Genomic DNA, 13,728 nt, shown 5'->3' on the forward strand with positions numbered 1-13,728 from the left:
AGTTTTAACCCAAACCACCTCTAAGGATCTGTGAAAAAAAAGTTCCTACGATTACGTTACTGCCTAATGCGAAATTTTAGCGCACCTCATCAGCTCTTTCACCTTTTCCATAGACAGAGGCAAATATTTTGAATAAGACACGTATGTACAATTGAAGACAAATTTCTTTTTTTTTTGTTAATTTTTCACGCGTATTCCATCAAGACACACTCCACTAATAGTTATTGACTGTCATGAAAGAAGCTTTGTGGTCGGAGAAATTAGGGCAATTGAGCTATCAGAAGGTTGCGGGAAGCAGCGCGTGGGCCCGTAGGAAGGTTGTGCGGCGAACAGATAGCAGCGCATGGGCACATAGGAACGTTGCGCGACGAACAGATAGCAGCGACTGAGTGATGCCGCTGACGCCGCTAGCGAGTGAAGTGTGTGAGAACGGAAGGCACCGTGATCCGCTGATAACGAGCCGGCGTTTCGACAACCGGAGAGCACCCTCGCCACCACGCAGTCCCCTCCTCTTCTTTCCGCATGGCGGCGACGGTGTTGTACGCAGTCACGTCTTGGCTCGCAAGCGGCTGCAGCGGTGTTGTACGCAGTCACGTCTTGGCTCGCAAGCGGCTGCAGCGGCATCAGTCAGTCTCTGCTTGCGCTGCCTCCGGCGCCCCCCCCCCCTTCCTTTCCTCGTGTTCTCCGGTTGCTGCGCGTGCTCCTGACCGCATCATTCGCCGCTGATTGCTTGATTGATTGATTTATAGGAAGGGAAAGGCGCGGTAACTGTCTCACTTGATTTCTGTGGACACCTCAACCGCGCCGTAAGGGAAGGTGGGAGTGAAAGTGGAAAAAGAGAAAGAAGAGTCGTAGTGGAGGGCTACGGAGTAATTTCGACCACCTGGGGATCTTTAACGTGCGCTGACATCGCACAGCACACGGCCACCTCTTGGTTTCGCCTCCAACGAAACGCAGCCGCGAGACTCCGGTTGCCGTAGCGCCGGCTCGAACTGGGGGGATGAAAGGGGCGCAGAGCTGATTACGAGCTTGACGCGGCCGACGCCGACGCGAAACGCGCCTAAGAGCTGCGCTCTAAAATCGCCGCTCGAAACAAAAGCTACAAACGGGTTCGTGCACCTACACGTAATATCTCGCACTGCATTTGGTGTAATTAAACCTTCTTGCTCGGGAAAGAAAAAAAAAATAAACGAAAGACTGAAACGTACCTAGTTCCGGCGCAGAATATAGTATCCTCGCAGAGCGGTTAGGATAACAACATATCCGCAGTTCATTTTTCACCAACGCCGCCGTTTTCGCGAACAAGCTAACCGAGATAACATGTCGCTCGGCATGCGTCGAAGGGGGAGAATACGCGCACGCGCTCTCTTCGAGACTGGCCGTGCATGACGTTGCTTATTTCACATTTCGTTTATTACCGACCAAAAACAATACTCTCCTTAACTATAGGACTGAAGCTAACGGAAATAGAATTAACGAGGACGCTTAAGCCTCCCTTCAAGAGAAGCGATAACGTGGTTCACGTGTCCACAGACACAAGTGTGACAGATACTGCGCCTTTCTCTTCCTGTGAAGCAGTTATTATAATTAGTATTATTAGCTTTTTAACGCCTCCTTTTGAATCTACAAATTTTTGCCATTAAGATACTATCCCATAATTGTTAGCCGTCTTTAGTTCGTTTTTGGAGCGGGGGGAGGGCAAAGAAAGTTGCAAGTCCGCCGCGGTGGCTCAGTTGTCGACTGCTGGTTTTGTTTTTTTATTGCCTGGTCTTGATACATTGCATTTCACGTGAACAAAATCAACAAAAATCACTCAAATGCTATTCCGGAGGGCTCGGGTCGAATCCAACCGCAGGCAGCTGTTTCTATGGGGGCGAAACGGGGAGGTGTTCGTGTGCAGTGCTGTGTCAGTACACGTTAAAGATCCTCAGAAGGTCACTACTATTCCGTAGCCCTTCACTACGGCACCTATTTCTTTCTTTCCGCTTTCACTCCCACCTTCCTCACTCCCATTACGGCGCGGCGTACTGTATACCAAGAACCAAGAGTGTAGCTATGACAGATACTGCGTCTTTTCCTGTGGATCAATTTGTTGTTGCGGAAGGAACACTACGCTAGTCGCTGAGCCATTTCGCGGAGCCCCCTATGAGGCAAGCTGTTCATGCGCATTGAGCGATGTGACGTCGCACGGAGCACAGTTGGAGGGGAGAATGTTTTTGCAGGTCGACGATGCGCAATCACGTGACACATACGTGACGTAGCCTACACGTCACGTACGCGCTCTCGCGGAGTCAGTCTTTTTTTCTTGAAGAGGAAGCGCTCGCGGCAGTTAGTTTTGTCCACGCCATGGCTCCTCCTCCAGCACAGTCTTCTCCCCTCCCCCATGGCTCCAAGTAGTAAACAGAATTTTCCTCCCCCGGGGGTGGCAGCAGGGGTGGCAGCAATTCAGCAACTCGCTGAACGGCACCCTCAGCACAGCCAGAACGTGGCAGATCCTCAAGGCCCTCATGGACCCGAGCAAAAACAAATCCGAAGGCAGCAAGTCGATACAGAGGCTGGTGCACCAATACGAAGGCACAGACGAACAACTACTCGAAGAGGTCCGGATCAAGTGCTACGGCAAAGATCAGGTCGAGAGCTACCGAGAAGATTACCGTGGCGAGGAGAACCCGGCCATAGACCGACCCATCACGAGAGAGGAGGTCGTCGAGGCGATAAGATCGGCCACGAAGAACACGGCGGCGGGGGCGGACAAGATTCGGAACTCGCTAATAAGGACCCTCAGTGACGAGGCGATAGATCAGCTTACGACCTACCTCAACAAGCTCTGGCCAGAGGGAAGAGTGCTGGCGGACTGGAAACACGCCATCGTCGTGATGATTCCGAAGCCAGGCAAAAAGCTGCAGATCGAGAACCTCAGGCCGATATCTCTAACGTCGTGCCTGGGCAAGCTGTACGAGAAAGTGATCACGAAAAGAATCCAGTCGCACCTGGAAAACGAACAATGGTACCCGGACAGCATGTACGGGTTCAGAGCCAACCTCTCTACGCAAGACGTGCTGCTCCAACTCAAAGAGGAAGTGCTCGAGGCGATGCCGAAGGCGGGAGGAGAACGCACGATTACGTCAGAGCTTTCCTGAGCGACAGAACGGCGACCGTGGGGCTGGGCGAGCTGAGAAGCGACGCCTTCCCCACGCCGTGCAAAGGCACACCCCAAGGATCCGTCATATCGCCCGTCCTCTTCAACGTGGCAATGATTGGACTTGCAAGACGGCTCAAGGAGATCCAGGGCATCCAACACGCGATGTACGCCGATGACATCACGATATGGGTCACCCAAGGATCACTCGAGGAGAAGCAAGAAAAACTACAGGAAGCGGCAACTTGCGTAGAAACACAACAGAGAGAGGAGCCTAAGATGCTGGACGGAGAAGTCGGAACTCCTCAGGGTCGGCAAGCATCCCACCCAAGCGACACTGGAGGTCGTTCTCGAGGGACAGAACATCCAGGAAAAGAACATGATAAAGATCCTGGGCATGTGGTTGCAAGGAAGCCGGAAATGCAGCCACACCATCAGCCTGCCGAGTAAGGTGGCCGAGCAGGTGGGCCGTATGATCAACAGTCTCCCAAAAGAGATATGGAATGAGAGAAGAAGACACTCTCAAGCTAGTTAACAGCCTAATTGTCAGCCGAGTCACGTACTCCCTGCCGTACCACGCGACGACCAAGGCGGAAAGAGAGCAAGCCGACATCATTCCCAGGAAGGCGTACAAGACTGCTCTGCACCTACCCAAGCACACGTCGAACGAAAAGTTGCTCCAGCTAGGCATCAGCAACACCTTCAGCGAGCTCGCCGAAGCTCTGCTGGGAACGCAAATCACGAGACTCAGAGGCACCCCCACGGGACGAGCGCTCCTAGGAAGGTTGGGTCGGGACACGAGCGGACTGGTAGACAGATACGCGGACGTACCAGACCACCTTAGGAAAACCATTAACGTGGGACCATTGCCGAAAAACATGGACCCAAATCTTCACGAAAATAGACGAAAAGCGAGGGCCGAGTACGTTGAGAGAACGCTAGCCCAGTTAGACAACACCGTATACACGGACGCTGCCGTATATCCGCGCGAGAGAGAACGCGTAGCCGCGATGGTAGTGGTAAACAAGGAAGGAAACATGATCACGTGTGCCACGGCAAAGGTCGCCGGCAAAGCGGAGGCCGAAGAAATTGCCGTTGCGCTGGCGGCAACAGAAGGCTACAGAACGGGCCGATCTCTCAACATACTGACGGACTCGAAGGAGACGTGCATGAACTACACGAGGGGCAGGATCAGCAGAACAGCCCTTAAAATACTCAGCGGGGTAACCTCCGCCGAGGAGAAACCCAGGCATAACCTAATCTGGATCCCGGGCCACAAGGGCATAGGGGGGAACGAAAGGGCAGACAGCCTAGCTCGAGGTAACGCATTCCGAGCAGGGCAGTCAAATGCTCCGGAGCTCCGCCTACATGCTTGCGAGGGGGGATACGCAGAGATCTTGCACTTGCATAGGGGAGCTAGAATTAGATATCCACCACCACACAAAGCCCTAACAAAGGAGGAAGCGACCGGCTGGCGCAGATTACAGACCAACTCCTTTCCTAACCTACACATACTTAATAAAATGTTCCCGACACAATACAGAGCCACCTGCCCTTGGTGCGATGCCACGCCTACACTTTATCATATCACGTGGGAATGCGAACGCAACAAAGCATTCCACCAACACGAAGACCCGAGTGCGGAGCAATGGGAGAGTCGGCTCACCAGCGGCGAGCTCGCGACCCAAAGGGCCTTAGTGCAGCACGCGACTGATGCAGCACGACTCAGTGGAGCCTTGGAATAGGGGCCCACCCTGGCTGACGAGAAGCCTCAAGTCGCCAGCGCCAGAGAAGACGACGGAGGCTTCACAACCGCGAAACCCTTGAAATATCCAATAAAGTTTTCACTCACTCACTCACTCCCCCGGGGGAATGAGTGAGCGCAGAATTGAGCGCAGAGCGCAGTGAGTGAGTGCGTTCGCAGTCTTTTGCTTTCGTTCTCTTTCTTCCGGTGGTCTGGCGGGGTTAGAGCTGTTCGAAGCGACGAGTCGCGAGTCTGCTTCTCCGCAGCGCGCTGCAGGGATTGGGATTGCGTCCTCACTACAATGAAAACGTGCAAGTGTACTGACCTTATGCGGGGCCTCAAATATATTGAGTACCTGCGCATGAGTTATTTGCACACACGCGCGCCCACACACATGCAGTTTTTTAGTGGCAAAAAGCAAATAACTTTACAGCATCTTGCGGCGCGTAAACGTTAATGTTTGGAATTAAGCTGTGAAATTATACAAGATGTTACTTAGCTTACGGATACGTCATCACACACACACACACACACACACACACACACACACACACGCACACACACACACACACACACACACACACACACACACACACACACACACACACACACACACACACACACACACACACACACACACACACACACACACACACACACACACACACACACACACACACACACACACACACACACACACACACACACACACACACACACACACACACACACACACACACACACACACACACACACACACACACACACACACACACACACACACACACACACACACACACACACACACACACACACACACACACACACACACACATATATATATATATATATATATATATATATATATATATATATATATATATATAATATGTTGTATGTACGTACTTGAGGCGTAACTTTTAAGGTGCAAAAGCGGCTGATTGAGCCAAGTAAACGACAGCAAATCTTCAGCACTCCCTCCGCTGCCTCTCAAGCCAAACCATCCCATACCTCACAGCTAGCGAAAAAGAAGAAAGGAAGCAAGCGTGCATACTGCTTTGAGCCATGTAAACGACAGCAAATCTTCAGCACTCCCTCCGCTGCCTCTCAAGCCAAACCACCCCATACCTCACAGCTAGCGAAAAAGAAGAAAGGAAGCAAGCGTGCATACCGCTTTACCGAGGGCAGCTCCTAGCTGTCACTCGTTTGAAACCATGCTGTCTATACGTTGGCTAGCCTGCCCGCCCTATAAAGCCCCTTTATTGAGGGGCTTTACCCGCCCCTGCTTTAAACCTCTTCCTAGTAATAGGAAAAAAAATTCAGAAGAAAGCGTGCGGACGGCTAGATGCTCTCCCTCCGCCAGCTCGAAGCCGCGCTCCGACGGCCAAGCAAGCGCTTTTCTCACTGCCCCAGTAGAATAAAAACAACAACAAAAAAAAAACGTCGACAGGACACGCAGAAGTGACTTAGTAGCTCCACCTCACTTTTGTGTCACGTGATTGCGCGATCACGATCTGCAAAAACACCCTCCCCAGTTGGAGAGCCGCGTAGGAACCGCCGCCGACTCCTCCGCTGCGCTGGTGACTCAGAGATGCCGCCGCGCCAAGTACGTATGCGTCAGGAGAGTTCTTTCCTTCCTCCATGGTTAGGAGGAAGTGACGTCACACGGGGCACAGCTGGCGCGCCAGTACCACCGCCGACTCCTCCTTGGCGCGGTGCCGCGGCCGCCGTGTTCGCCGCAGATGTTGCTTCCGCGACTCTACTCGGGATGGCCATTTGTCAAACGACAGCTAATTTTTTATAAGCTGCAGTATCTTGAGTTCTTGGTGGGCAGAAAATTATAGAGGCAGAAGAATGCGATACCCCCACCACACAGGTCTCTAAACAGAGCGGAAGTTGTCATTTGGAGACGATTACTGACAGGTTCATGCCCAAGCCTACACATACTAGACAAAATTCACCCTACGATATACGCGTATACATGTGCCTGATGCGACAAAAACCCGCACTATATCACACCACTAGGGTCTGTCAAAACGTAAACGTTGTCCCTAAAATTAACAAAGCGTGAATTCGGAGCAATAGGAGACTGCTGTCCAGCTATCACTGTGAAGACAAGCAAGGTCTGGTACAGCGAGCTCAACTTGCGGTAGAGGCCAGCAGAGCCCTGGACTGAGGGCAACCGACCATTGGTTAACGGTGAACGAGGTCGGCAGAGAAGACTCCCGGGGATGCGACAAGGCGACATCTCTGATGACGGCCCAAACAGCCGAAAAATAACCTAGAGCCAAATTGCTTTTTCCTGTACCTACCTTGGTGGACACCTACAGTTAAAATGAACAGCATGCAAGTGGAGGCACATACGTCGTTGATTAAATCCTCAACACCAACTATCCTCCAACTTGGTTAGTAGATGGATGGTAAATGAGAAGAAAAATGTTCAGAAACCACGCTAGAGGCTCAAAGAATGGTTGCATCACAGGTTTGATACAAAGTGACGGGCAAATTGTTTTCCGGGGCGCCATTTTTTCAATACTATTTACAGCGTTGGTGGGAAAATATTTTATCGATAACAAAGGGGGTAATGCTCGTGGACACCACTAAGCTAGATGTAGTTCATATTCCGGGACGTCAGCCCGTTGGACTAGAACTAGATTTCTTATAAACCGGAGCTGATCTGTAGTTTCACCTCCCATACCTCTCGAGTGGAGCGGGCAATAGGGAATTATATAATTTCCTGCTCGATATAAACTCACGGATTCCAAAACTGCACTGCAAAATTTCGCACGTGGACGAGTTCATGTTCCTTTTTGTATACTGGGCTCGCTCGCTACTAATCCGTCCCGCTGAGTGGAGCTAATCTGGGTGCCTGAGCACTCGGGGAACCACAACAACGAGGCCGCAAAGATCTTGTTCCGAGGTACCGTCCTGGACAATTACCATCAGACCCTTTGGCGCCGCCTCTAGACGCGAACCCTCCCATCCACTTATATTAGGTCCTGATACCACCAAACACCCTCCGCGAATTTTTTTTCAATCACCGTCACCTTTGCCCACATCATCCAATGCCGGGTGTACCCTCTCCCGCGGGGTCTGGAGCTGGAGCACCTCACCAACTGGGAGACCCTGCTACACCCTGAGTACCTGGTCTGACAGAAGACCACCACGGACCGGGCTGCCGACGTCATGAACCACAGGAACTAGAAAGTTTGAGTATATTGAGATCGTGTGGAGGCCAGGGCCTGCCAGACCCAAGCTTAAACGTTTGAGTAAATGTTCTTACTAAGCAACTGGTAGCGCTATGCCTGCAAGTTGAGATTATTTTCGACTGGAAGAACTGTATCACTGCATAGCGACATCTACAAGGGCCTTGTCGTCTCGGTGTCTTCGTAATGCGAATTGCCGTGGCAATGATCAGCCTGGCGTACTTCTGCTGAGCATAGAGCGGAAAGCCACCGTGGCGGCTGACAACGCGTGTAATGAGCCAGCCATGTCCTGCAGGGACCACACGAGAAATGGATAAAAAATATCAAACAACCCAAGGCTGTATATTATGGGCGCCAGGCAGTATGTTCCAGGACCATTTGCAGAAGAACTGCAAAATAGAAACACACGCAGCAAGACAGGACAAGACGGTACAGAAAAGGACAGGACATGTTTCAGGCTATTGGGCTTTGCTCCTGCTATCACTTGATAATGTCTTGTTCTGGAAGGTGGTCTTATGCTTCCCACCTTGCTGGTGCACTGGTTAGGGCGCTCGAATACTGTTCCCAAGGATGCGGGATCGAATCCCGGCTGCGGCGGCCGCTTTTCGATGGAGGCGGAAAGCAAGGGGCCCGTGTGCTGTGCGTTGTCAGTGTACGTTAAAGAACTGCAGGCGGTCAAAATTTTCTGAGTCCTCCACTACAGCGTCTCACATAGCCTCAGCCGCCTTAGGACGTTAAACCCCACAAAACAAACCAGCTTTCAGCCTTAAGCCACTAAAGACGGAAGCACGAAAGGTGCGTGGAACCTAAGCCGGATATCAAGCGTAGTCATTTTTACAAATACATGTAATACTTACGGCGGGAAATTTTCCGATGCTTTGATACGGCCTTGATACAATTCGAGGCCAAGAAAGGCATGAAAAAAAAGAATGCTAAAGAGACAATGCATAAAAAAACTTGGTGGGGACGATCATTCAGTGACTCAGAATAACATTGTAGGAGAAACGACTGCAGCGCGGCGGGTGCAGCGGAAAGGACCGCTTTTACGCCATCCATGCTGGTGAATAATACCCCGGCCTAAGTAAAAAAATTGGCTTTGGCTTGACAAATGGCCATCCCGAGTAGAATTGCGGAAGCAACATCTGCGGCGAACGCGGCGGAGGCGGCACCTCTGAGTCACCACGCCACAAAGGAGTCAGAGGTGGTCCCGGTTGGTTGGTTGGTTGGTTCATGGGAAGGGAAAGGCGCAGTATCTGTCACACTTGCTCTGTGGACACCTGAACCGCGCCGTAAGGGAAGGGATGAAGGTGGGAGTGAAAGTGGATAGAGAGAAAGGGGGGCCGTAGTGGAGGGCTACGGAGTAATTTCGACCACCTGGCGATCTTTAACGTGCACTGACATCGCACAGCACACGAACGCCACTTCGTTTCGCCTCCATCGAAACGCAGCCGCCGAGGCCGGGATTCGATCCCGGGAACTCCGGCACAGTAGTCGGGCGTCTTACCACTGCACCACCCCGGCGGGGCACACCAGCTTTTCACCGTGTGACATGACGTTTTCCTGGCGCATGCACAACTGGCGCGGCGGCGGCACCTCTGAGTCACGCGCGCAGCAGAGGAGTAGGCGGCGGCTCTGACGCGGCTCTCCAGCTGTGCTCCGTCTGACGACACTCGCTCCTCGCGCATGCGTCGCTTTGCTCATCAGGGGCTCCGCCAAATGGCTCAGCGATAGTGTAGTGATGCTCCCGCAACAAAATGCATAGTTAGCAGAGTACGTCAATGTGTGCACTTGTCTACGCGCGCGCGCGTGTGCTGCTGGCGCAGTTCAGCCAAGGAAATGGCATCTTAGCGATGGCATCTTACCATTGGCAAATGATGCTCAATTTAACTAATGCAAAGTAATCACTTTCACCTGCAAGCGTACTAATTCTAATTTCCGTAGTGTCTTGGGCATCATCATGAACCATAATCTTTCATGGGCCACGGACATTAAATACATTTGTGCCAAAGCTAGCTACAAGATCGCTTGGACGCCTACGCCGTAACGCGAGAATCGCCCCTAATGAAGTGATAAAAGTGGCTTACTTAACAATTGCGCATCCACAACTAGAATTTGCTTCACCTATATGTGGTCCCCATATCAAAAGTATCTGAGTGTGAGTGAGTGAAAAACTATATTAAGCTCTAGATTGGCTTGTCTTCTGCGGTTTTCAAATGGCTTCGTCCATCTTCTAAGACAAAGGTCGGTTGCCCTTAGTCCAGGGCTCCGCTGGATGCTGCTGCCAGTTGTGCTCGCCGAATCAGACCGATATGCCCACGTTATGTGGTACAGCGTGGGTGGTTCTTGGCATCAAGGGCATTTGTCAGTGTACTGTGTGGGATACATTTTGTTGAGTACGTGTAGGTTCGAGTACGAGCCCGTTTGTAGTTGCCTCCACGCGACTGAGTCCTCTCTGCTAAGGGAGTTGTGTGGTGGTGGGGTACCGCTTTCTGTAGCCCTTGTAATGGTTTAGTATCGCCGAATAATCTTGGGGTACAGGTTTGTTCCCCTTGAGGTCGCCTGTGTTGGATGCTCGGTAATAAGTGTACCCTCGAGCTATCTGTCCGCCTCTTGGTTCCCTGTTACTCCCGCATGTGCCGGCATCCATAATATAGTATGCTTGATTGGTTCTTCGTTTGGTTGTCGTTGTGTTATGTGGCCCCCAGAGCTGAGTATGCGGAGCGCTCTGTGCCCGATTCTGCCGATATGCTTGAATCCGTGCAAAATAGAGCCTCTCGTTTTATCCCACGTGGTGGTGCAGTAGTAGGAAGCCCGACTACTGAGCAATAGTACCCGGGCTCGATCCCTACCGCGGTGGCTGCGTTTCGATGCAGGCGAAACGAAGAGGCGTCGGTGTGCTGTGCGATGTCAGCGCACGTTAAAGATCCCAAGGTAGTCGAAATTACTCCGTGGCCCTCCACTATGACTTGTCTTTCTCTCTTTCCATTTTCACTCCCACCTTCCTCCGTTCCCTTACGGCGCGATTCAGGTGTCCACAAAAATACGTGTTGCAGATACTGCACCTTTCTCGTTCTGTGAACCAATGATTTTTATTATTACTATTATCCAACAAACGTTCAGTCTCTATTTCAGCATAACTAAAATTAAACTTGATATCTTCCTCGAACCATTAGAAATTCGTCGCTCCATTGCTCTTTTATGCTTACTTCATAAATATCGTTGCAGCACCAAGCCCCATGCCACTCGAAGAATCCACACATTTCATGCCGTCTACGCAACGAGTACAGCATTAAACGCATACACAAAAGAACCCAAGCCTTCAATACATGTGCCCTTCCACGTGCCATGGTTATTTGGAATGATCTTCCCAACAGTATCGCATCCATTAGCAACCAGCAACTATTCCATGACAAGCTGCACAAATATTTTGTTTAATGACACTGTGTCTTTCTATAAGTTGTGCTGTCCCATAAGTTCTGTTTCTCCTCGTTACTAATGTATTATGGCTTGGTTTCTTGCGCAGTTTCAACAATTCTCACTTGTTATGACTATTGCTCTTTCTTTAGTTGTGTATTTGGCACTTGCGATGCATACTTGCCACTTGCCACTTTCCATGCACTTTTTTCTAAACTGTTGCTCGCGGCGATGTTATGTCTTGTGATTATATTTGCGCTGTATAATTATATTTTCTTTTATTCTTTGCCTTCTACGGCGCGTCTTATTTAACTAATTGTTCCTGTAGTATTTACTCCGTTATTTTTGCCCCCCTTACTCAATGTCCTTCTGGGCCCTGAAAAGGTATTTTGAATAAGTAAATAAATAAATAAATAAATAAATAAATAAATAAATAAATAAATAAATAAATAAATAAATAAATAAATAAATAAATACTGTATGCAAGAAGAGTTGGTGCAAAAAGAGAAGAACAAAATTGTAAACGCGGCTGCCTGATGTTTTTGCGATTCAAAAGACATTAGCAGTGGAGTCCAGAGCCACCTCAGAACAAATTAACACAGCCAATAACGTTTTTAAACTCCGGCTCTCGTACGTGCTCGTAGCATTAGTGCATTACGCTAATGCTCTCCCCGTAGTTTGACTTGAAGTGAAACGTTTAGAGGCTGCGATGAATTTTAGAATATAGAACGGCTGCATAAAACGCCAAGAAAAGATGCTACCGTCGACTTCTCTTTTCCGATCCCTTACTCCGGTTACGGCACAAAAGAGAGAGGAAAATATTTCGGCGCGGTAATGGCGGAGTGCGACAGTGAAGCAGTGGCTCACCAGGAAAAACTGCATGCCAGCGCGTTCTGACAGCAGATGCGCAGCAGAGAGAGAGAGAGATTGCGTCGGCACCATTGGCGGTTATCCGGTTGGCCCATCTCCGTGATCTGATGCTCACCTTATCGCCTCTACGAGCGAAGCTTCGATGCTACCATCAATGCACGTCAGGAGCGCTTTAAAGGCTTCATGCACATGGAAGGGTTTGTGTTTGCCCGCGCATGCATTATATTAGGCTTTCAGCGGCGTGATCTTCTTGATTAATCAGGAATGGCACCATGATCAGTCCGCATGAGCGCCGTAGTTCGCGCTTGATTTGGTGGTGAATTTGCGCGCGAGCTATGGAATATCAACGCTCGTGCATCGATTTGGCAAGTGCGACAAAGGGCAAGGTTGTAATGTGTGCACTGGTATGGTTTATCACCCGTATGTGTGCGATGCTGCTGCACCAAAGCTCCCTGCTGCGTGGAGGCAAGGTTGCAATGTGTGCACTGGTATGGTTTCTCACCCGTATGTGTGCGAAGTTGCTGCACCAAAGTTCCCTGCTGCGTGAAGGCAACGTTGCAATGTGTGCACTGGTATCGATTCTCACTCGTATGTGTGCGAAGATGCTGCACCAAAGTTCCCTGCTGCGTGAAGGCAAGGTTGCAATATGTGCACTGGTATGGTTTCTCACCCGTATGTGCGCGAAGTTGCTGCACCAAAGTTCCCTGCTGCGTGAAGGCAACGTTGCAATGTGTGCACTGGTATCGATTCTCACTCGTATGTGTGCGAAGATGCTGCACCAAAGTTCCCTGCTGCATGAAGGCAAGGTTGCAATGTGTGCACTGGTATGGTTTCTCACCCGTATGTGTGCGAAGTTGCTGCACCAAAGTTCCCTGCTGCGTGAAGGCAACGTTGCAATGTGTGCACTGGTATCGATTCTCACTCGTATGTGTGCGAAGATGCTGCACCAAAGCTCCCTGCTGCGTGAAGGCAAGGTTGCAATGTGTGCACTGGTATGGTTTCTCACCCGTATGTGTGCGAAGTTGCTGCACCAAAGTTCCCTGCTGCGTGAAGGCAACGTTGCAATGTGTGCACTGGTATCGATTCTCACTCGTATGTGTGCGAAGATGCTGCACCAAAGTTCCCTGCTGCATGAAGGCAAGGTTGCAATGTGTGCACTGGTATGGTTTCTCACCCGTATGTGTGCGAAGTTGCTGCACCAAAGTTCCCTGCTGCGTGAAGGCAACGTTGCAATGTGTGCACTGGTATCGATTCTCACTCGTATGTGTGCGAAGATGCTGCACCAAAGTTCCCTGCTGCATGAAGGCAAGGTTGCAATGTGTGCACTGGTATGGTTTCTCACCCGTATGTGTGCG

General features: G+C 50.6%; 1 protein-coding gene across 1 annotated transcript; it reads right to left on the reverse strand.

The window, feature by feature from the left end:
• Positions 1-11,291: 11,291 nt before the first annotated feature.
• LOC146199890 (uncharacterized) lies at positions 11,292-13,506 on the reverse strand. The gene is made up of 3 exons (XM_084592216.1): positions 13,321-13,506; positions 12,960-13,080; positions 11,292-11,359 (listed from the first exon to the last, which is right to left on the reverse strand). The coding sequence occupies exons 1-3, from the start codon at positions 13,504-13,506 to the stop codon at positions 11,292-11,294; spliced, it is 375 nt and encodes a 124-aa protein (XP_084448342.1).
• Between the last annotated feature and the right edge of the window lie 222 nt (positions 13,507-13,728).

This window comes from Amblyomma maculatum, chromosome 2 (genome assembly GCF_055883805.1).
Source record: "Amblyomma maculatum isolate TAMU_Amacu chromosome 2, ASM5588380v1, whole genome shotgun sequence".
Taxonomy (NCBI): domain Eukaryota; kingdom Metazoa; phylum Arthropoda; class Arachnida; order Ixodida; family Ixodidae; genus Amblyomma; species Amblyomma maculatum.